The sequence below is a fragment of the Oryctolagus cuniculus genome, chromosome 7, assembly GCF_964237555.1.
Source record: "Oryctolagus cuniculus chromosome 7, mOryCun1.1, whole genome shotgun sequence".
NCBI classification, from domain to species: Eukaryota; Metazoa; Chordata; class Mammalia; order Lagomorpha; family Leporidae; genus Oryctolagus; species Oryctolagus cuniculus.
In genome coordinates this window covers 19,252,388-19,277,714 of record NC_091438.1, presented here as the reverse complement: position 1 = coordinate 19,277,714, position 25,327 = coordinate 19,252,388, and the positions used below count along the sequence as shown (strand labels likewise).

General features: G+C 41.4%; 1 protein-coding gene across 6 annotated transcripts in view; it reads left to right on the top strand.

Moving 5' to 3' along the window:
- Window positions 1-25,327, top strand: part of DPP6 (dipeptidyl peptidase like 6) — a 1,252,024-nt gene that overhangs the window by 859,955 nt on the left and 366,742 nt on the right. For all 6 annotated transcript variants that reach the window (XM_051857103.2, XM_051857105.2, XM_070077270.1 and 3 more), the window contains exon 4: window positions 16,606-16,700. In XM_051857103.2, the coding sequence (XP_051713063.2) occupies window positions 16,606-16,700 (95 nt within the window). The remainder of the gene's footprint in view (window positions 1-16,605; window positions 16,701-25,327) is intronic.

Sequence of the window (25,327 nt, the reverse complement as noted above, 5' to 3'; positions counted from 1 at the left end):
GATCTTCTGCTGCTTTTCCCAGCCATGAGCAGGGAGGTGGATCAGAAGTGGAGCAGCTGGGACACGAACTGGTGCCCATATCAGATAGTGGCATCACAGGAAGCAACTTTACTTGCTACACTGTAATGCCATTCCCTTTTTATAGAAAATTTTAAACAAACAAAATGAGGAAGAACAGTGAATAAGCCCCTAAGTACCTGTCGCTCCCTGTCTTCGTGGAGGAACGACACTAAACCCTGCCTAGGCTTCATATCCGAGTCACGGCACCATTATGTCGCTCCCCGTCTTCGTGGAGGAACGACACAGGACCCTGCGTTGTTCTTTCGTCTGCTCGGCCCTCCCCGGGTTTGCTGCTGGTTCTTCCCGGGTTGGCTACCGACCCTTCCACCTCCATGGAAGGGCGGTTCCCCCTGCCACATTCCCCACTTCCTCGGGGGAGCGGCACACCGCCGGCCGGCTCTCTCGGGGGCTGCTCAGATGTTCCCTCAGATGTTCCTGGTGCATGTTGTCTCTCTCCTCCTTTATAGTCCTCTTCCACCAATCCCAACTCTGCTACCCACACACCGAGTACGCTGCTCTCCTCCAATCAGGAGCAGGTCCTGCAGTTTATTGGTTGAACTGGAGGCAGCTGCGTAGAAGCTGTTTCTCCCTTCTCAGCGCCATATTGTGGGAGAGCAGATGCATAGAATAAGTCTTAATTCCAGTAACTTAGTCTAGTCCGGGTTGCTCCCCACAGTACCCATAACTGAACTTCACCAAGTATTTCATAATAGCCAATCTTGTTTCATCTTTGTGCTGACCTTTTCCCCCTCCACCCATGTTATTTAGGAGCAAAACTCAGGTAGCACGATACTTATCACTCTATGTCTCATTGTGGGCATCTTTAAAAGACAAGGACATTTTATGGAAAAGCGTAACTACCATAGCACACTGAAAAAAGCCATCAAAAGGTTTTCTCCATTCATGAATTGTTCTATTGTTTCAATTTCCAATTGTCACATAAGTATTTATTGAAGAAACCAGGCCATTTTCCCCTATAGTTTCTCAGAATCTCCTGTTTACATCCCTATGATATTAGTTGAAATGATCTTCTATCCTGTGTGTTTCCTGTAAATTCTAATTGGGTGTAGTGGCTTGATTAAGTTTATGTTCAATTTTGTTGTTGTTGGTTTTGGTGTGACTTCTTCATCAGTAAATTTTTATTGTTCCTTGAATAGGCACGTAAATGCTGATTGTTTCTTGTTTTGTGAGAGCCAGTGATGATCAATATCTTAACTCCTTAGAAGATGGGAAATGGTGATATTCTAATTTCATCAACCGTTTTCATTCAATAAATGGGATATGGTCTATAAGATAAAACTTCCACTGGTCTGTAATTTTTACCTTATGATATAGTTTGTATAGGAAAAAGGGAAGCTTTGTTGATTCTTTCCTTCTTACTTATTACTCTTTATGTAATACATTGAATTACAATCATTCTCCAATAATTACCAGTTGAATAAGTTGTTTATTTTTTAAGTAGCATTTTATGTTCATGGACCAGTTGATGAACTTCAGTCCATTTCACTTACTATTCTCATTGATGCTCCAAATGTCATAACCCGGACCAATGAGATAATTCATTCACTGACCATGGTCTCATTGAATTATTTTGGCATAATCCTGGTAGACTTTGATAGCTTCCTTGGTTTGATACATTTTCTATCACAGATCTGAAACCAGCCAATTACGGAAAGAATCGGGTTTCATGTGCTGGGAAGTGATATTTTTGGATTACAATGTGAGTGCTAGGAATTACTGATCAATATTTTATTGACAGTCCTATTGATCTCAATTGCCTTGGGATATATGTATATCATAGAATATTTATTATCATAATATACATAAACATAAATAAGTTATATCTAGAAAACAAAGAAAATAGTCAATAGAACATTGTTTCTACTAGTGGTAGTTTAAAATGAAAATTAGATCATCACAAAATAGTCAATTACTCCCTGCTGGCGCAGCGGCTCAGTAGGCTAATCCTCTGACTTGCGGCGCCGGCACACCCGGTTCTAGCCCCAGTGGGGGCACCGGATTCTGTCCTGGTTGCCCCTCTTCCAGGCCAGCTCTCTGCTGTGGCCAGGGAGTGCAGTGAGGATGGCCCAAGTGCTTGGGCCCTGCACCCCCATGGGAGACCAGGAGAAGCACCTGGCTCCTGCCTTCGGATAGGCGCGGCCGCGGCGGCCATTGGAGGGTGAACCAACGGCAAAGGAAGACCTTTCTCTCTGTCTCTCTCTCTCACTGTCCACTCTGCCTGTCAAAAAAAAAAAAATAGTCAATTACTCTCTTCATTTTGTATACTGTTTGTTTCAGAAATCCAGGTGGTATTATGCAGCAGGTTACCCTGCAGCTTGGAATCCCCACATCCCATATGGGAGTGCCAGTTCGAGTCTGAGCCACTCCACTTCCAATCTGGCTCCCTCTTAATGCTCTCAGTAAGCTCCAGGAGTGTTGGGAATATTTGAGACCCTGACACCCTTATGGGAGATCTGGATGAAGGTCCTTAGTGTTGGTTTTGGCCTGATCCATCCATCCCTGGCTGTTGTCACCGTTTGGAGATTGAACCAGCAGATGAAAGATTCTCTCTCTCACTCTCACCCTCTTTCTCTCTCTCTCTCTCTCCCCTCCCTCCATCACTCTGCCTTTCAAATAAATAAGCCTTTAAAAAAGAAAGAAATCAAAATCTATCCATATGTAATGATTCTTTGTGATATTTATACCAAAAAAGATTAATGTACTTTTGAAAACCAAACACCTACAAATTATGCTTTGTAATGAAATCTAAGCTTATATTTTTTTAAAATCTGTGGTACTATTAGATACCATTACATTATTTAAATTTTCATTTTAGGTGTGAGTTCTGAAAGTTTTTTTTAAATGCATTACTGTCAAAAAAAAAGTAAGCAACATATAACAACAGTTGCTATGTGAATGTAAATGGTTAGAATATTATCTTATTTGTGGAAGATTTAGAATAACAATTAGTTTCATTTGCTATATATTTCTGTATCACAGTTTGGTCAAACAAAATAAAATGAAAAGTAGTCACCTTTTTTGTCCTACTACCAATGAAACTTATTTCTGTTTCCTTATTATGTTTAGCCTTAAAGAATTATATAAATTCATAGAACAATGAGACTAATGATACACTTTAAATTCTGAGCACTAGATATTTGATATATGAAAAATAACCAGTGGTTGCTAGTGCTGTTGTCTTTTCTTTGGGAAAACTGCTCCTAAAAAAGAACATCACATTCTATGTTTCCTTTTTTTTAAGGTTGATTTATTTATTTGAAAGTCAGACAGAGAGGCAGAGAGAGAGAGAGAGAGCGCTTCCATCTGCTGGTTCACTCCTCAGATGGCCGCAACGGCTGGAGCTGCAAAGATCCGAAGCCAGGAGCCAGGAGCTTCCTCTGGGTCTTCCCATGTGGGTACAGGGGCCCAAGGACTTAGGCCATCTTCTACTGCTTTCCAGGCCATAGCAGAGAGCTGGATCGGAAGTGGAGCAGCCAGGACTTGAACTGATGCCCATACTGGATGCTGACATGGCAAGTGGAAGCCTTACCTGCTATGCCACAGTGCCTGGCCTGACATTTTTTTTAAACTTTTATTTAGTAGATATAAATTTCCAAAGTACAGTTTATGGATTACAATGGCTTCCCCCCCCATAACTTCCCACCCACCACAACCCTCCCATTTCCTGCTCCCTCTCCCATTCCATTCACATCAAGATTCATTTTCAATTATCTTTATATACAGAAGATCAATTTAGTTTATATTAAGTAAAGATTTCATCAGTTTGCCCCCACACAGAACACAAATTGCCAAATACTGTTTGAGCACTAATCATATCATTAATTCACACTGAGCTACACATTAAGGACAGAGATCCTACATGTGGAGTAAGTGCACAGTGACTCTTGTTGTTGACTTAACAAATTGACACTCTGGTTTAAGGCATCAGCAATCTCCCCAGGCTCTAGTCACGAGTTGCCAAGGCCTTGCAAGCCCCCTGAGCTCACTGACTTCGATCTTATTTAGACAAGGCCATAGTCAAAGTGGAAGTTCTCTCCTCCCTTCAGAGAAAGGTACCTCCTTCTTTGATGGCCCGTTCTTTCCACTGGGATCTCACTCACAGAGATCTTTCATTTAGGGTTTGTTTTTTTGTTTGTTTGTTTGTTTGTTTGCCAGAGTCTCTTGGCTTTCCATGCCTAACATACTCTCATGGGCTTTTCAGCCAGATCCAAATGCCTCAAGGGCCGATTCTGAGGCCAGAGTGCTGTTTAGGACATCTGCCATTCTATGGGTCTGCTGTGTATCCCACTTCCCATGTTGGATTGTTCTCTCCCTTTTTAATTCTATCAGTTAGTATTAGCAGACACTGGTCTTGTTTATGTGATCCCTTTGACTCTTAGACCTATCATTATGATCTGTTGTGACCTGAAATTGATCACTTGGACTAGTGAGGTGGCATTGGTACACGCCACCTTGATGGGATTGTATTGGAGTCCCCTAGCACGTTTCTAACTCCACCACTTGGGGCAAGTCCGATTGAGCATGTCCCAAATTGATCCCCTCCCTCTCTTATTCCCACTCTTATATTTAACAGAGATCACTTTTCAGTTAACTTTAAACACCTAGGAATAATTGTGTGTTAATTACATAGCTCAACCAATGGTATTAAGTAGAACAAACAAAAATACTAAAAGGGATATAGTATTAAATTGTACATCAACAGTGATGATAAGGGCTGATCAAGTCATTGTTTCTCATAGTGTCCATTTCACTTCAACAGGTTTCCTTTTTGATGGTCAGTTAGTTGTCACCAATCAGGGAGAACATATGCTATTTGTCCCTCTGGGACTGGCTTATTTCACTCAGCATGATGTGTTCCAGATTCCTCCATTTTGTTGCAAATGACCGGATTTCATTTTTTTTACAGCTGTATAGTATTCTATAGAGTACATGTCCCATAATTTCTTTATCCAGTCTACTGTTGATGGGCATTTGGGTTGATTCCAGGTCTTAGCTATTGTGAATTGAGCTGCAATAAACATTAAGGTGCAGACAGCTTTTGTGTTTGCCAATTTAATTTCCTTTGGGTAAATTCCAAGGAGTGGGGTGGCTGTGTTAAATGGTAGGCTTATATTCAGATTTCTGAGGAATCTCCAGACTGACTTCCATAGTGGCTTGACCAGTTTGCATTCTCACCAACAGTAGGTTAGTGTCCCTTTTTCCCCATATCCTCGGCAGCATCTGTTGTTGGCAGATTTCTTAATGTGAACCATTCTCACTGGGGTGAGGTGAAACCTCATTGTGGTTTTGATTTGCATTTCCCTGATTGCTAGTGATCCTGAACATTTTTTCATGTGTCTGTTGGCCATTTGGATTTCCTCTTTTGAAAATGTCTATTGAGGTCCTTGGACCATCTCTTAAGTGAGTTGTTTGTTTTGATGTTGTGGAGTTTCTTGATCTCTTTGTAGATTCTGGTTATTAACCCTTTATCTGTTGCATAGGTTACAAATATTTTTTCCCATTCTGTTGGTTGCCTCTTCACTTTCCTAACTATTTCTTTTGCAGTACAGAAACTTCTCAACTTGATGCAATCCCAAATGTTCATTTTGGCTTTGACTGCCTGTGCTTCCGGGGTCTTTTCCAAGAAGTCTTTGCCTGTGCCAATATCTTGCAGGGTTTCTCCAATGTTCTCTAATAATTTGATGGTGTCAGGTCATAGATTTAGGTCTGTACATTTTTTTTGTCTAGTACTATTGGTTGAACTCAGTAATTAACACACATTTATTCTTAGGTGTTTAAATTTTAACTGAAAAGTGATCCCTATTAGGAATCTGGAAAGCATTACGCTGAGTGAAATAAGCCAGTCCCAAAGGGACAAATACCATATGTTCTCCCTGATCGGTGACAACTAACTGAGCACCAAAAGGGAAACCTGTTAAAGTGAAATGAACACTATGAGAAACGGTGACTTAATCAGCCCTTGCCCTGACTGTTGATGAACAACTTAATACGTTATCCCTCTTAGTATTTTTTTTGTTTGTTCTACTTAATACTTTTGGTTGAATACTGTAATCAATACACAGTTATTGTCAAGTGTTGAAACTTAACTGAAAAGTGATCGCTGTTAAATATAAGAGTGGGAATAAGAGAGGGAAGAGATGTGCAATTTGAGACATGCTCAAGCTGACTTACCTCAAACGGTAGAGTTAGAAACATACCAGGGGATTCCAATTCAATCCCATCAAGGTGGCATGTACCAATGCCATCTCACTAGTCCCAGTGATCAATTTCTGTTCACAATTGATCATAATGATAGGACCAAGAGCCAAAGGAAGCACATAAACAAGACCAGTGTCTGCAAATACTAGCTGATAGAATAAAAAAGGGAGAGAACAATCCAACATGGGAAGTGAGATACACAGCAGACCCATAGAATGGCAGATGTCCTAAACAGCACTCTGGCCTTAGAATCAGCCCTTAAGGCATGCAGATCTGGCTGAAACGCCCATGAGAGTATTACAGCCATGGAAAGTCAAAACACTCTGGAAAAAAAAAAAAAAAACACCCCTACATGAAAGATCTCCGCGAGTGAAATCCCAGTGAAAAGAACAGGTCATCAAAGAAGGAGGTACCTTTCTCAAAGATATTTTCTAATGTATGTTTTGAACTTCCTTTGATCTTTTGCTGTGAGGTTTCCTTCTTTTACCTTCTTTCATATTGATGACCGTGTTTCTGTGTTTCTGTGTGTAACACATCTTTAAGCATCTTTTGCAGGGCTGGACAAGTGGCGACAAATTCTTTCAATTTCTGTTTGCTGTGAAAGGTCTTTATTTCACCTTCATCCACGAATGAGAGCTTTGCAGGGTATAATATTCTGGGCTGGCAGTTTTTCTCTCTTAGCACCTGGGCTATGTCTCGCCATTCCCTCCTAGCTTGTAGGGTTTCTGATGAGAAGTCTGCTGTGAGTCTAATTGGAGATCCTCTGAAAGTAATCTGATGTTTCTCTCTTGCACATTTTAGGATCTTTTCTTTATGTTTCACTGTGGTGAGTTTAATTACAACGTGTCGTGGTAAGGATCTCTTTTGGTCATGGTTACTAGGGGTTCTATGAGCTTCCTGTACTAGGATGTCTCTGTCCTTCTCCAAACCTGGAAAGTTCTCTGCTAGTATCTCACTAAAAAGGCCCTCTAATCCTTTCTCTCTCTCCATGCCTTCAGGAACTCCTAGAACTCAAATGTTGGGTTTTTTAATAGTATCCTGCAGATTCCCAACAATATTTTTTAGATTTCTAATTTCCTCTTCTTTTCTTTGGTTTGACTGTATACTTTCCTGTGCTCTGTCTTCTAAGTCTGATATTCTCTCTTCTGTCTCACTGACTCTGTTTTTTATGCTCTGTAATGTGTTTGTCATTTGATCTATTGAGTTCTTCATTTCATTTTGATTTCTCTTCACTATCACACTTTCCTGTTCTACTAGTTTCTGCGTTTCATTTTGATTTCTCCTTAAGATCTCATTTTCACGAGAGAGATTTTCTATCCTGTCCAGTAAGGATTTCTGTAGTTCAAGGATTTGCTTTTGAAAACTTCTAAATGCTCATATCATAAATTTTTTGAAATCCGTATCTTGCATTTCTTCTATCTCATCATCTTCATAATCTTGGCTTGGGGTGTCTTTTTCATTTGGGGCATCATAATGTCTTCCTTGATCTTGTTCCCTCGGTTTTTGTGTTTGTTGCTTGGCATTGTTGAGATATTGTTTGAATTCTTCTTCCCTCGTTGTTGTGTGTTTTTCTTGTTATACTATGACTGTGTTAAGTGGACTGTCTGCTTTTGGAGGAGCTTTAGAGGCTTGAGGCTTGAGATGGGTGTGGCCAGAGAGCTTTGCTTGGTTCTTCAGGGTTAAGAGTGTGCCAAAGGTGACACACTCAGGTTAAGCATGGTAAATCTCTCTCTCTCTCTCTCTCTCTCTCTCTCTCTCTCTCTTATTTATTTATATATAATTTTTTGATTCAGGAGGGAAGTAATACTGCACAGCTGAGCGAAATTGAAGGTAGTCAGCTTCCGATCTCTGCCTTCTGTGGGTATATCATTTTTCCCCAGGACCACACAAAGAATCTGTTCTGCCCTCAGTATGGGCTCAAATTCTCCTGCAGTCTCCCACCGGGTTGCCAAGGTTACAAAATTGTAGCATCTCTGGAGAGTACTCGTGTGAACTCTGTGAGTTCTCTCACCCACCGTCTCTTTTTTCACCGCCTCAGTTCATTAGCTCCACCCTTTCACTAAGTCCTAACCTCCTGTTATTTCACCCCCCCCCAAAGTCAGGTTTTTTCTGTTTGACTGGGGGTGGGCACAGCTCTGAGTTCGCGCACAGTCCTGAGGTGGCGCACCTTTTACATATGCCCAAAATGGCTCCTGCTCTTTGTCTCCTGCTCGCCTTTGTGAGGTAGGTGGAGAGAGACTGTACTGGTCCCCCCTTTTTTTTTCCTCTCTCCTGTAGTTAGTCTGGTGAACTTTCCCCAGCGGGGCTTCAAGCCAGTTTCCCCACCAATGTCTCGGGTTACAGAGCTCACCTCCCCTTCCACACAGATGTCTAGACTCTGCTGTTTGGCTTCAGAATCGTGGTCATCCTTGCTTTCTCCGCAGGTCATCCGTGTCACATCCACTGGATCCAGAAGTGTTTCCGCTGCAATTTTTTTCCTGTGCCTCTCCCTGAGATTATCGTAATTCCACTTTTATTAACCTATCTTTTCCCGGACTATCAGTGCGCGTCCTCTCTATTCTGCCATGTTGGCTCCGCTCCTCCCGCCCTGCCATTTTATGTTTCTTAGAACTCCCATGGAGCAGGGATTTTAACTGTATCCCCCTAACTCTGCAACATTCAAATGCACTGTACATCTCCCTGTGTAACTTTGTAGTACAATGCAATGGCAGGAATAAAATGACCAAAGCAGAATTTCAAGACAAGGCACAAGATGATATAATTTGAAAAATCCACCGTTTCTGTCTTTTCTTTTTACTCTGTACTGTGAATTATATAATTCCTTTATCTTCCAGCAGTGACGCTCACAAAAGTGGTTCTGCTCATTGTTTCACATGAAAGGTATAAATTTGATGAGTAGGATTTATGGCAAGATTATCTCTCTCAATTCACCATATATTTATTTAGCACCTTATTTCAGACCAGTCACTATTCTGGGTGTATAGATGGAAAAACAGTAAGGTACAACCTCTTTCCATGGGAATAACACACTGTAGTGCAGGAGACAGAGAATTTAGGTTTTGTTTTATTTTTTTAAAGATTTTATTATTTATTTAAAAGGCAGAGTTACAGAGAGAGAAAGGGAGAGAGAGAGAGAGAGAGAGAGAGAGAGAGAGAGATCTTCCATCTACTAGTTCACTCTACAAATGGCCGCCTTGGCTTGGACTAGGAGCTAGGAGCTTCTTCCAGGTCTCCCATGTGTATGCAAGGGCCCAAGCACTTAGGCCATCTTCCACAGCTTTCCCAGTTGCATTAGCAGGAAGCTGGATCGGAAGTGGAGCAGCTGGGACTCAAACCTGTGCCCATATGGGATGCTGATGGCTGCGGCTTAACCAGTTATGCCACAGCACCAGCCCTGAAACAGAGAATTCTCACAGACAAATAACTCTGGCTTGTATGATCAATGGTGTAAGACTGAATGAAATGTGGACTGAAAGCAAAGATGATTAATTCTGCCTGGCAGAGACATGGAAACCTTACAAAGGAAGTGACCTTTATGCTGAGCCTGGAAAGCTGCAGCCTGGCAGGAGTGTGAGATGGGCATTGCAGCAAGCACAACTGCATGAGGACGCACAGAGCCGTGAGTTACATGCAAGTGTTCAGGATGCTTAGCGTGAGGTGGCAAGAAATTAAAATAGGAAAAGAGATCCAGGCCAGAGTTTGAAGGACCATGAATGTCAGGCTGGAGAATCTACCCAAAGTAGTTTCTGCAAAAGGGAACAATAACAACAACAATTTTCCAAGTACCAGAGAATGGAAATAAGAGAGCTCCAAGAGCAAGGTGTATTCTTAAAACCTTCAAGAAGAATGAGTAGGGGAGAGGAAGATCCAGGGAAGAGATCTCCCATTACCACCCTCCTATACCTCTGACCCAGGCATCACACGCGTATGGAGGAAAGTCAAAGTCGTTCAGCTAACAATAAACTGTCTGAATTGAAAGTGAAGCTGCTGCCCAAGAAATGAAGCTGGTAGTCTTACCACAGCAAAGAAAGTTACAGCTGTAGCAAAAGACAGCACTCACTGGGGAATAACAAAACAGGATGTCCAGAAATTAATGTCATGATGTCTAGGATATAATCCAAAATTACCTGACATATGAAGAACCCTGAAAATGGAACACACCTGCAAAGGAAACATTTTGGAGCTGAAAATATTTTTTTTTGACAGGCAGAGTTAGACAGTGAGAGAGATAGAGAGTTGTAGACAGTGAGAGATAGACAGAGAGAAAGGTCTTCCTTCCATTGGTTCACTCCCCTAATGGCCACCTTGGCTGGCGCTGCGCCAATCTGAAGCCAGGAGCCAGGTGCTTTCTTCCGGTCTCCCATGGGGTGCAGGGACCCAAGCACTTGGGCCATCCTCAACTGCCCTCCCGGGCCACAGCAGAGAGCTGTACTGGAAGAGGAGCAACCAGGACTAGAACCGGCACCCATGACTAGAACCTGGGGTGCCGGCACCACAGGCAGAGGATTACCCAAGTGAGCCACAGCGCCAGCCAGAGCTGAAAGTATTTTAAAACTGCTTGTATAGCTATCCTGAATGAATGAAAGTAAACATGTTTTCAGTGAAAACATCTCGGTAGAGAGATGGGAAACCACAGCAGAAACAAAAGAAGCAAAGGAGATTCCTACATAGTAAAGTACAAATTCTGAAATTATAAAATTGACTGAGTGGACTTGATAGTTGAATGATCAGCACAAAGGGAAGACAAAGTAACCTTGGTAGTAATTCAACAGAAATTATACAAGGGGAACAGAGAGAAAACACGATTTTTTAATGAATAAAGCATCAGATACCTGTGAGATGGTATCAGACTTTCCAGCATATTTCAAGAAGTTCGTGAGAAAAAATGGAATTAAAGCATGTTTATTTTTTGCAAAAGAATTTTGTAATTTGTCCAGTTTTTTCATAAGATGTACTTTCAGTGAACTTTTTTTCAAAGATTTTATTACTTTATTTGAAAGTAATAAATACAGAGAGAGACAGAGAGACAGAGAGAGGTCTTCCATCTGCTGGTTCTCTACACAAATGGCTACAACAGCCAGAGCTGGGCTGGTCCAGAGCCAGGAGCCAGGAGGTTCCACTGGGTCTCCCACGTTGGTGCAGGGGCACGTGAGTTTTGGCCATCTTCTGCTGCATTCCCAGATGCATTAGGAGAGAGCTGGATCAGAAGTGGAACAGCCAGAACTCGAACCAGCACTCATATGGGATGCCGGCACTACAGGCAGCAGTTTTATTTATTACGCCACAGCACCAGCCCTTCAATGAACTTTTGAAAGACACCGTATATGTATAAGTAGAATACTAGGATGAGAGGATATTAATATCAATATTGATATTGATAACTTCTGAAAGACACCTTATATGTATAATTAGAATACTAGGATGAGAGGATATTGATATTTGTGAGAGGTATAAAAATAATTGGCAAATTAATATTTAAGAAGTATGATGTCTCCTGGGATGTTGACATCTATATCAGAATGCTTAGGTCTGAGTCCAAACTCAGCTCCCAATTTTAGCTTCTACGTAATGTTCACTCTGGGAGGCAACAGGTGTTAGCTCAAATAGTTAGACCCTTGCCACCCGTGTGAGAAACCCAGGTTCAGTTCTGGCTCCCTGGTGTTTGGGGGTGAACCAGACAATTGGAATCTCTCGCTCTCTCGCTCTCTCACTCTCTCTCTCCCTTTCCCTTCTCTCTGCCTCTTAAATAAAATGGCTTTTAAATGTGATGAGAAAAATAAAATTTGCAGATACTAGGTGCTCAGTATACATCAAACAAAATAATTGCAAAGAAACCCAATCTAAAGTTCAACACTATCAGCCTGTTGAAAACCAAAGGTAGTGGGTAAGTCTTGAAAGCCCACTCCTGGGAACTTGCCCAAAGGAAATGAAATCAACATATGAAAGAGTTATCTTTACCCCCATGTTCATTGCAGCTCAATTCACAATAGCTAAGATAAGGAATCTACACAGATGCCCATCACCTGATGACTAAAGAAATTATGATATGTAAACACTATGAAGTACTACTCAGCCATAAAAAAGGATGAAATCCTGTCTTCTGCATCAAAATGGATGCAACTGGAAACCATTATACTTAGTAAAATAAACTAGTCCTAGAAAGACAAATATCATATGTTTTCCCTGATCTGTGTAGCTAATGTACAGAAATGTAATGTATAGGAATAAAATTGTCATTTTGAGAGTTGATGCTTACACCCCTTGTCTCTATTGTTTAGGAACAGTGTTTTTTTCTTCTATTTTTTGAACACTTTACTTTACTGGGTAAACACTTTACTGGGTTAATCTTATGAGTATAAAATAACCTGAAAATAGATCACTGTAGAAATTGAGAAGGAATAAGAAAGGAAGGAGGAGGAAAGGTGGGAGTGTGGGTGGGAGGGAAGGTAGGGTGGAAAATATCACTATGTTCCTAAATAAATATATATATATGAAAAATATGAAACTTGTTTACCTTGAGAGAAATAATTTTTTAATAAAAGAAAAAGCTCCAAAATTAAAATGAATATTAAATGTTGAGAAATAGCAATTAAATTAATGTCTGACTTCTCATTAGAAACTATGTTGGTCAAAATGCTAAAAAGGGAAAAAAGAACTGTCAACTTGGAGATCTATAGTCAAAGGAAATGTCCTTTAAGAATGAATGGGGGCCAGTGTTATGGCACAGTGGGTTAAGCCACCTCTGCAATGCCAGCATCCCATTTGAACACCAGCTTTAGTCCCAGCTGTTTCACTTCCAATCCAGCTCTCTGCTGTGCAATTAGGAAAGCAGTGGATGATGGCCCAAGTACATGGGTTCCCCTGCCACCAAAACAACAGAGAAAGGGAGAGCTTCCATCCACTGGGTTACTCCCCAAATGGCCACAAAATCCATGGATGCACCAGGCCAAAAGATTCTGGAATATCCTCTGTGTTTCCAATATGGTATCAAGGACCATGGGCCTTCTTCCACTGCCTTGCAAGGCACATAAACAGAAAACTGGATTGCCCGCAGAGCGGCTAGAACTCCAATCAGTTCAGTATAGTCCAGTATAAGGAGCCAGCATTGCAAGTGGCAACTTAATGTTCTGTGTCATAATGCCAGCTTCTCTTAATGAATTTTAAACACCTGAAATTGTGTACAGAATGTCCTCTGATCCAGTGGACTTAAATAAAAATATATAGCAATAAAATTTCTAATAACCACTGATTTCAGCAGATATTACAGGAAAAAAAAACTAGAAATAGTTTTAATTGATAGATGATTTGCTTCCTCCCAGTCTCTGGATTTTCTCTTCACTTTGTTCATTGTTTCCTTTGCATTGCAGAAACTTTTTAATTAATCTGAGGTCACTTTCTTTGGCTTTCTTTGTGATTGGCTGAGTTTCAGGGTCATATACAAGAATCATTGCCTATACCATGGTCATAAATCATTTCCCCTCTTTCTTCTTTCCAGTAGTTTCACAGTTTCAGATTTTATATTAAGGCTATAGTATATTTCGACTTGATTTTTGTATATAAACTAAGAGTACAGTTTAATTCCTCTGCATGTGGATAGCCAGTTTTCCCAATGCCATTTATTGAAGAGACTGTCCCTTCTCCACTGTGTCTTATTGACACCTTTGTCAAATAAACGTGTGACTTTATTTCTGGGCTTTCAGTTCTGTTCCATTGGTTCATGTGTCTATATTTTTTAACTATTTATTTATTTGAAAGTCAGATTAACAGAGAAAGAGGAAAGGCAGAGAGAGAGAGAGAGAGAGGTCTTCCATCTATTGGTTCACTCCCCAGATGGTCACAACGGCCAGAGCTGTGCTGATCTGAAGCCAGGAGCCAGGAGCTTCCTCTGGGTCTCCCACGCAGGTGCAAGGGCCCAAGGACTTGAGCCATCCTCCACTGCTTTCCCAGGCCACAGCAGAGAGCTAGATCGGAAGTGGAGCAGCCGGGTCTCGAACTGAGCCGCGGCGCCGGCCGACATTGGAATTTTTATATGGATTGCAGTGAATCTGTGGATCACTTTGAGTATTTCACACTGAAGAGTAACATAATCCAGCAAATCAGTTTGTGAGATGTAGTTAATTTCTGGCCGGCGCCGTGGCTCAAAAGGCTAATCCTCCGCCTTGCGGCGCCAGCACACCGGGTTCTAGTCCGGGTCAGGGCGCCAGATTCTGTCCCGGTTGCCCCTCTTCCAAACCAGCTCTCTGCTATGGCCCGGGAGTGCAGTGGAGGATGGCCCAAAGCTTGGGCCCTGCACCCCATGGGAGACCAGGGTAAGTACCTGGCTCCTGCCATCGGATCAGCGCAGTGCGCTGGCCACAGCATGCCGGCCGCGGCGGCCATTGGAGGGTGAACCAACAGCAAAGGAAGACCTTTCTCTCTCTGTCTCTCTCTCTCACTGTCCCCTCTGCCTGTCAAAAAAAAAAAAAAAAGAGAGAGAGAGAGAGAGAGAGAGATGTAGTTAATATCATCATAAGGGAATTTTTCAGCTTTAATATTTTTATTGCAAAGATTAGAAATTATCAACCAAACACCTAGGTTCCTAACGTAACACAGTGTGAAAAGAAAATTAGAGGCTGGCATTGCATCGTAGCAGATAAAGTCACTGCCTGTGATGCTGGTATCCCTTATGGTGGGCTCTGGTTTGTGTTTTGGCTACTCCACTTCCAATGCAGCTCCCTGCTAATGTTCTAGGAAAAGCTATGGGAGACCCAGAGGAAGCTCCTGGCTCCTGGCCAGGAGAACGACATGGAGAGGGGGAGAGGGGGAAAAGGGGAGAAGGGGAGAGGAGAGAGGGGAGAGGTGGGGAGGGGGAGAGGGGAAGAGGGGGAGAGAGGAAGGAAGGAAGGAAGGAAGGAAGGAAGGAAGGAAGGAAGGAAGGAAGGAAGGAAGGAAGGAGAGAAAGAAAGAGAAAGGAAGAAAGAAAGAGAGAGAAAACCATGACTCATTGATTTGTACATGAAAGTATTACCAGGAAAATAAATAGAAACAATTTCTTCTAGGTATCAATTAGTAGTAGCTTTAGCACTGAACTTTTGAAGGCAATTTACATAATGTATAAATTGAATTGGGCTAGAATCATGTAATGTCGAAAGTTTTACTGCATTGATAGACTTAATTTCCCTTATAAAAATAGATGTTCTTTTTTAAAGATTTATTTATTTATTATTTGAAATTCAGAATTACAGAGAGCCAGAGAGAGAGAGAGAGAGAGAGAGAGAGAGAGATGTCTTCCATCTTCTGGTTCACTCCCCAGATGGCTGCAATGGCTGGAGCTGCACCAATCCAAACCCAGAAGCCAGGAGTTTCTTCTGGGTCTCCCACATGGGTGCAGGGGCCAAGGACTCGGGCCATCTTCTACTGCTTTCCCAGGCTATAGCAGAGAGCTGGATCGGAAGTGGAGCAGCCAGGATTCGAACCGACACCAATATGGGATGCCAGCACTGCAGGTGGCTGCTTTACCTGGTATGCCACAGTGCTGGCCCCAAAACTAGACATTCTTGAATCACAACTCTTCTTTTGAATTAATGCAACTGGCACAACACTATCCAGTCAACTGTTACAGTGTGAAATGCCCTTATTGTCAAACTGGCTGTGTTAGAGCCTTCGCCCAGACAGTATTTCTCTTTTCCCATTGTGTGCCCTACCTCTCTATCAGCAATCCTGTATTTAAGAAAGCTTACCTTTTCCTTCACAGTATATGTACATAGCATCAACGACTTATTAATTTTCTAAGAGATAATTGAAATCTTGGTTGATTGCATACAAAAGAGAGAGTCACAGGCAATACGAGATAGATGCCCAGGTATTCATGGCAGTATGAGAGTTAAATCCTTCCAGGGTCTCTTGTAGACAACATGAAAATGAGTTTTGCAGGATACGGATGTGAACATTATGCACACAATTTCACCCCAAAGTTTCAGACATAGGAAACTGGTCCCTTTACTACCAGTTACCCTGCATCCCTTAAGGTGTCTGGTTTCTTAATCTACTGTGTGTCCATTCCATGTGTCCTGAGCAAGAAAGTTCTAGCATGTTCTAAAGATTCTATGTGCTTGTGCTTGTACTTTCTGTTTGAGTGTATAAAATAGGAGGAAAAGTTCAGAAGGAGGCTGCATATGAGACTTTGTTAAGATGAGTTGAACACATTTCCCCACTTTTTAAGAGCGCTTTGATGAAAAGCACCAGATCTCTTTCAGAACCAGTCAACTCATTTTACATAAGTGTCCATCAAAAGCCTAGGTAACTTCCTTGATGTTTCAAGTTTCTTTTTTATTTCCTTTCTTCTAGATAAAGAATTCATCTACAGAGAAAAGAAAGGAAATGTGATACTGCAGAACGTTGAAACAAATATTCCTACTGTGTTAATAGAAGGCAAAAAAATTGTAAGTACTCTCTCTAATGACCAGGATAATTCCAGTTTTCCTCCTACAAATCAATAAAGCAGAAAATGACTTTAGGTTTCAACTTTTAGCCAAGGAGGAGCAATAAACTTGTAATACTATGGGCTGAGCAACGAAAGATAATGTGAAACTGAAGCCACACCAATTTAATAAGATGAAAGCACAGTTTCTTTTGGTGTCCGGGAAATTTCTCTGCAGGTGTTGGAAACAAGCGTTGCATATCATATATAATTGAAAGATAAAGTCCTAAGGCTTTTACACATTTATGGAACAGTTGCAATAATGCCTATAGAATACTTCAGAAAAACTTGTTCAAAACTCATTTGGAAAAAAAAAAAAAGCTCATCTCCACAATTACAGGGAATATTAACTTGGGCACTATGACTGCACTTTCCCTAATGACAGTAAGTGGTGGCTAGGATTTAAAACTTGTGCAGAGTCCCTCTGAATGCCACTGCCTCGTAACCTGGGAAAACTTGTTTTCCCAAAGATTTGAATGACAATACGATTTCTGGTCTGTGTACAGTTAAAGATGTTCATCAAAAACATTGACCAAAGTGATGTAGCAAAAATCAGTGTAAGAGAATTAACTTTGTTGACAACATATCCACATTCATTATTGAAAAAATAAATCTCCAACTTTCAGGAGTTGATCATTTTCTTATCTGGTACACTGGGGGAAACCAAAGGAATAAACTGAACTAAAACCTATGTTAAAAAGCAAGGATCAGCTTGCGCCGAGGCTCACTAGGCTAATCCTCCGCCTTGCAGCGCCGGCACACCGGGTTCTAGTCCCGGTTGGGGCACCAGATTCTGTCCCGGTTGCCCCTCTTCCAGGCCAGCCCTCTGCTAAGGCACAGGAGTACAGTGGAGGATGGCCCAAGTGCTTGGGCCCTGCACCCCATGGGAGACAAGGAGAAGCGCCTGGCTCCTGGCTTCGGATCAGCGCAGCGTGCCGGTCACGGCGGCCATTGGAGGGTGAACCAATGGCAAAGGAAGACCTTTCTCTCTGTCTCTCTCTCTCTCACTGTCCCCTCTGCCTGTCAAAGAAAAAAAGAAACTATGAACTCTGTGTACGCAGGATTTTAAAATGTTCTCTGCAACCCTGACCTCTCACTTCACTCTCTTTCCCCAGCCCATAAAAGCAGACTCTGTGTGTGCGTTTGCATATGTGTGTACTCTCCATGTTAAGGTACCCACATCTGTTTGCTTCCAGCCAGTTCCTGGCTCTTTGGCTCATGGAGACTGGCTCTTTCCTGACAGGAATTGATGGAGGGCATGCAAACAAATGCAAATGAGAGCCAACACTGCCAGTCCTGCAGAAAAGTGGTTAAGATCATTGACAATTATGCAAATGTAGGCTTGTGCTAAGTGCTAGAGTTACAAGCAAGTGTCTCACCCTGCCTTCCCTAAGCAAATGCTTTTGACCAAAAATTTTAATTCAGTTATTCTTTTTCATGCTTCCCAGTAGAAACTGTGATATATTTCAGAATCCTGCAAACACTTTAAATCGCACATGCATGCTATGGCTCACCTTTTTTTGTGGACATTCTTTGATTTCATGTGTATTTTTTGATGATAGAATATGTTCAGCTCTTTATTATTTGATAGTAAGACATATTTGGTAGTAGGAAATAATCTGAGAGAACATTTATCAAAATATTCATCTTCTTTTAAAATTTTTGGTTTCTACAGAAAACGAACTCAATGATAGTGTGGTTGCCTCTCAAATCACAAGCACATCTTCTCTAGAAAAACTCTTCATGTTACAAGGTTTGAGGCTCTTTGAGTTAATGTTGTCGCCCATAGTGCTTAGCAACGTGACCTAGACATAATAGGTGCTCCATGGCTATGTGTTTTATGAATGGCGATACAAGGCAGCAGATTTCAAGAAACATCCAATATGGTTGATAGATTTTAAGGGGTCATTCAACTCTAAGGTAATGACCTTGAGCCTTGGATCTTCGTCCGCATGCTGGAATGTCACTCTGCTCAGTCGTAAGGCCAGTTGTATAATTTCTGTACATCTCAGTCCTGCCTCTCAGGAGTGTTGCCTGGACTCACTTAGAGATAAAATGTAAAGTGCTGGAATGTGAGCATAAGCCACATACGTTGAACTGGACCAGAGAGCTTAGGCAAGGATCAGGGCTCAAGCAGCGTGAGTGCAGTGGTTCTAAGCAGGCAAACCCAGAAGACAGTCCAGCAAAGGAGTGTGGTAAGAGCACTCTGTGGGGTGTGTGTAGCCCCTTGTTTCCAACAGTAGTAACAGGTGATAGAATGCATACTTCCTTGATTGGAGCTCCCTACTGTGGGGTCTGCAAATGTGACCCCCACATATGCCACCTTGAACTTCAAACTGAGTACCTGTAAGAGAGCAGCAAATACATGGAAGGGCTTTCCCTGAGTTCCCCTGTCTACCTGAAGACCAGCCTGCCAAGGACAAACACAGTCTTCACATCTTCTTGCTGGAATTTCCTTAAGGAAGACTAAGCTCCTATCGCAGAGAGAAACACTCTGTTCCAGGCCATTGCTGGTTCTCTGGGCTCAGTCTCTCCTTTAAAAATAATGCATTTCCTCTCTACTTAAAGTACCATCATCCCCCATTTCCCTCTCCCGTATGAAGAGAGTATTTAAGTCTCGACCATCTGACCCTTCTTGGAATTTCATATTTTGTACAGCTCCCATGCTTATGAACAATTAATAATGTATATGATTTTTAAAGTTTTTTTTTATTTGTTTAAAAGACAGAGTTAGAGAGAGAGGCAGAGACAGAGAGAGAAAGAGGTCTTTCATCCACTGGTTCACTCCCCAAACGGCTGGAAGTGTGCTGATCCGAAGCCAGGATCCAGGCGCTTCTCCCAGGTCTTGCACGTGGGTGCAGGGGCCCAAGCACTTGGGCCATCCTCTGCTGCTTTCCCAGGCACATTAGCAGGGAGAGCTGGATCTGAAGTGGAGCAGCTGGGGCTTGAACTGGCACCCATATGAGATGCCTGCGCTGCGGGCCAGGGCTTTAACTCACTACGCCACAGCACTGGCCCCAATTTCTATGATTTTTCTCCTGTTATTCTGCCAATTGTTGGTTTGTTTAAACATTCTCAGATATAGAATCTTCAGGAGGAGAGTTTGACATTTCCTACACCAGAGTAAGCTGGAGTCATCAAAACCTGGTAATCATAGTAAGAGACACTCTCATATTTCTAAAATCAAACCTAAACCAATTTATTTAAATTACATTTTTGATATCCTATGAATTCAGGGACATTTTATTTAATTCCTGTATTTAAAATAAAGGACAATGTTATTTTGTTTTCATGCTCCTTGCAAGACTCTTTTGTCAATAAATCAATAAATTATAAAAAGGTCCTCGTTACACTCTGTAACTTACTTCTCCCTTTAAAAATTAGCCACTATATGCCAGTTCTGGTCCCGGCTGCTCCTCTTCCAGTCCAGCTCTCTGCACTGTCATGGGAAAGCAGTAGAAGATGGCCTAGGTCCTTGGGCCCCTGCACCTGCATGGGAAACCCAGAGGAGGCTCCTGGCTCCTGGCTTTGGATCAGCTCTGCTCTGGCTGTTGCGGCCGTTTGGGGAGTGAACCAGCAGAGGGAGGACCTTTCTCTCCGTCTCTCCCTCTCACTGTCTATAACTCTAACTCTCAAATAAAATAAATAAAAATCTTAAAAAAAAAAAAGACTGAGACCAAGGCAGGGAATTTGACTGTTTCTGGGGAGAAAAAAAAATTAGCCACTATAAAATGCAAGTATATCTCACAACCCAAAATGGATCTTTAAACATCTGGTTAATGGTCACCTAGTTCCTGAAAAATCTCACTGAGTAGAACACTGATTTTTTCTTCTTCTTTTGCTTCACTTCTCTCCTTCCTTTCCAGAATATACCTAAAATAAAGTTAATATATTTTGCCAAATTAAATTGGATTTCAAGAGGTCTGTCATTCTTTATGGAAGCCTAACCATATCTATCTGATTCTTCTAAGACATAACACAGCAAAAAGTTTCAGAAGGGTGAAATGTTTGACCTTGGATATTTAAAGCTGGAGTAGTCCTTGGAGATCATATCATCAAAACTCTTGTGTTCTTAGATGAAGAAACCAAGAAGCGCCACAAACAGAACTATGGCGTGACCTCCATGGTGCTGTTGCTCCAGGGGTCACTGTAGGAGTGATCACTATTCTCTCCCATAATCCTCACACTTCTTCTGCCTTTTTAATCAGCACCACTACTGAAGACAAGAAGTGGTGATACTGATGCAGTAATTCATTGCATCATTTTCTTTATCCCAGGTGCTTAAAAAGCAACACAGCAATATATTTCAAGACCCATGAACATATTTATACATTTTTGATTCACTCCAGGAAAATTTTCATAAGTAAACATTCTACAATGTACAAAGTTTGCAGCATTATTTATTCTAGTGGAAATACCTGAAACTCGGCGAATGAGATAAGTATATAAAAATAGACGAACTACAATGTTTCCACTAAAATAGTAGCTGTGAGGGTTATAAAGTAATATGAAAAATATTTGTGATGTTATATGAAGTAAATAGAAGAATACAATATAATACTTAGGCTTCTGTTGCAAACATCATCAAGGTGTATTGAAAAGATGGCAGTGGATATTGAACTGTGAAAATATTTCATTTTTTTGATAGTGAAATTCTGTGTATTATATTCTAGTGTGGCGGTTTCCATAATTGCAGTCTTAATAACATTTATTCAATCATTGTAATCAGATTTTTTTTTTTTGCTTTCAAACTTTTATTTAATGAATATAAATTTCCAAAGTACAGCTTATGGATTACAATGGCTTCCCCCCCATAACGTCCCTCCCACCCGCAACCCTCCCCTCCCCTTTCCCACTCCCTCTCCCCTTCCATTCACATCAAGATTCATTTTCAATTCTCTTTATATACAGAAGATCAGTTTAGCATACATTAAGTAAAGATTTCAACAGTTTGCTCCCACACAGAAACATAAAGTGAAAAATACTGTTTGAGTACTAGTTATAGCATTAAATCTCAATGTACAGCACACTAAGGACAAAGATCCTACATGAGGAGTAAGTGCACAGTGACTCCTGTTGTTGACTTAACAAATTGACACTCTTGTTTATGGCCTCAGTAATCACCCTAGGCTCTTGTCATGAGCTGCCAAGGCTATGGAAGCCCCCTGAGTTCACCGACTCTGATCATATTTAGACAAGGCCATGGTCAAAGTGGAAGTTCTCTCCTCCCTTCAGGGAAAGGTACCTCCTTCTTTGATGACCTGTTCTTTCCACTGGGATCTCACTCATGGAGATCTTTCATTTAGTTTTTTTTTTTTTTTTTCCCCAGAGTGTCTTGGCTTTCCATGCCTGAAATAGTCTCATGGGCTTTTCAGCCAGATCCGCATGCCTTAAGGGCTGATTCTGAGGCCAGAGTGCTGTTTAGGACATCTGCCATTCTATGAGTCTGCTGTGTATCTCACTTCCCATGTTGGATCGTTCTCTCCCTTTTTTATTCTATCAGCTAGTATTTGCAGACACTAGTCTTGTTTATGTGCTCCCTTTGGTTCTTAGTCCTATCATTATGATCAATTGTGAACAGAAATTGATCACTTGGACTAGTGAGATGGCATTGGTACATGCCATCTTAATGGGATTGAATTGGAATCCCCTGGTATGTTTCTAACTCTACCATTTGAGGTAAGTCAGCTTGAGCATGTCCCGAATTGCACATCTCTTCCCTCTCTTATTCCCACTCTTACATTTAACAGTGATCACTTTTCAGTTAAGTTTCAGCACTTAAGAAGAATTGTGTATTGATTACAGTATTCAACCAAAAGTATTAAGTAGAACAAACAAAAAAAAATACTAAGAGGGATAACGTATCAAGTTGCTCATCAACAGTCAGGGTGAGGGCTGATCAAGTCACCGTTTCTCATAGTGTTCATTTCACTTTAACAGGTTTCCTTTTTGGTGCTCAGTTGTCACCTATCAAGGAGAACAAGTGGTATTTGTCCCTTTGGGATTGGGTTATTACACTCAGCATAATGTTTTCCAAATTGCTAACAGGGATCACTTTTCAGTTAAAATTTAAACACCTAAGAATAATTGTGTGTTAATTACAGAGTTCAACCAATGTAATCAGATTTTTAAAAATTCAGTCTCTTGCTTTGAAGAGATTAGACTTCCTCCAATGATGAATATGTAAGAACTCTAGAAAGTTCCTGGAAACACTTGCAGGGGAAAATAAATCCATTAAACAAAAATAGCGTTAAGCTTTGTTGGGTGTTCTGTTTTATATCTCTTCTTGTTTTGTTTACTAATGTAATTATTTTAATTATTTTAAGTGCTAAATTAAAAATTTAAATAAAGGTATTTTGTTTCTCTCATTTACATCCTCCTTTAATTTTACAGGTATACAGTCTCTCGATGTATAATTTTAATTTTACCTCAGTCCCTAAAAATGAATTTTGACTCCTCAGCGAGGGACAGATTTAGGCAAGTCTTGTTAGACCGATTCCAAAATCAAGCACAAAATCTGCTACAGAGGAACCTCAGAATTTGATGGAGATTAGAACTCAAGAGAGTCTGACTTTTGGTTTTTGTTACTTTGTCCAGTAAGCTGCACTAGATATTGGACTGTCGATACTGTTCACTTCATCCTTCTTCATATTATTTCCTTCCAGTACTCTCTGCACTCCTGTCTTAGCCCTGCTAGGTACTGCACTAGGGAAGAAGCAGACATATCCTTAGCCTTGTTCCCAGAGCCCAGAGCACAGCTGTGCAGGAGGCATAGGGGAAACAGGTCTTGTCCACAGTTCAGCTCCCTCAGGCTGGGTTCACAGCCCTGATGCTCAGGTAACAGGCCTCCAGGATAGGGCTGACAACGGCGGCAGGCAGGCAGTAGCAGGCAATCTCTAAACCGAGCCTACGCCTCTGCTCTGAGACTGGATTTCACTTAGCACAGAAGTGACCTGGAAAAGCTTTGCTTGTCTATAGTGAAGAGGGTGAAACGTGGCAGCTCAGCTGTCCTCTGAAATGTTTGTTTGGGCCCACAGTAATGGTTTTTATAAACTCTAGGATGCTGAATTTCTGGCATTGCTTGAAAAATTGGAAGATCTGGCAGCACAGCCTTGAGTCCTCGTTGTCTCACAGCAAAATGTGGCTGGAGCTGGGTAGCAGCCCTCCCCTGGACAGCATGTGCAGTGGCCAGTCCTCACAGTGACCCTCACTCCCTGTCCAGCAAGGCTGGCCTCTGAGCTGGAACCCTCTTTAGTCCAGCAACCGAAGGATGGCGTGACAGCTGACCATCTTTGTGAGCACATCTTAAAGAGCTGTGGCCTGAACGACCTCCGTCTTCCGTGTGTCGCTGGCTCCATCACTCCTATTATCTGTATGCCCCTGGCACTTGCATTTCCTCCTGGGTCTCAGATGCTCTCTCTCCTTTTTTTTTTTTTTTGTTCTTTTTCTGCTTTTCTCTTTCTCCCTTTTCTTTTGCTTCTCTCTGTCAAACAGAACAGACAACAAAAATGGCTTTTACTAATTTTTTTTTCTCCTTTTACTTCATGGGCTAGCCTTTTAATTTTTAAATTAAGTGAATAGGATTTTTTATGCTTCTCATTAGAAGAACTGCAAAGAAGTGAAGATGTGGTTTAATCTTCCTAGCTCCAGGGCTACTATGCTTTTTCAGCGGTAGAGCCTTACGTCCTTTCAACCTATTCTGAAGCAAATGCATTTCAAGTTGTCTCTGAATTTCATACCCAGTGAATACAGTAGTAGGAGCAGCAACTGGGTCTGTCTGATTTGAAATGATTTTATATAAATTATGTGCCAAGAGACAGGATGTGGCTGCCATCATCAAGAGTATTGCCAGGGTCAGCTCTTTGGCATAGTGGTTAACATGCCACTTGGGACACCTACATCCTGTATCAGAGTACTGGGTTCAAATCCCACCTCCACAGTAAAAATAATGCCTTGGAATTTGAAATTGGTATGTAAGTCATGACCTGATTTTCCCACTAGTAGCACTGGTCCTATTAGACCCAAGCCTCCAATTGCATTCAGTTCTGTTGGTCTCCTTCATTCACAAGCTGAATGACCTTTGGAGAGTCATTGTGCTGAGTGATCTTATCAGTAAACAGGATCAGAGTCAGTATGGTTTCCAATGAAGTGTTATTGTATTAAGGTCACTGAATTCATAAGTTATTTTTAACCTAATGCCTTAATTACAAAAGGGTTTTGCTTGTATAAAATAAATTTTGGAAACTCATTAGAAGGTAATTATTTGACACTATTTATAAAATTGTGAAGGAGTACGGAAGTCTAATTTGGAGGTCATTGCTTTCCAAGAGAACATCCATGGTAGTAACGAAGGACAAGCGGTGGGTTCAGAAGCATGAGTATTTGTGTCATAGGACTGGCTGAGCTGGGGCAGTTTTCTAAGTGACTGGCCAGCTTGGCAGCAGTAGGGTGGGAAGTATTGACTGAAGGAGCCTGAGATATTTTGGATAGGGTCCTAGGTATTTCATCTGGGAAATTTACATTGTAATTTAGTAAAATCTGGAATGAAGGGGGAGACATTTTAACAACAAATAAATAAATACAAAGAAG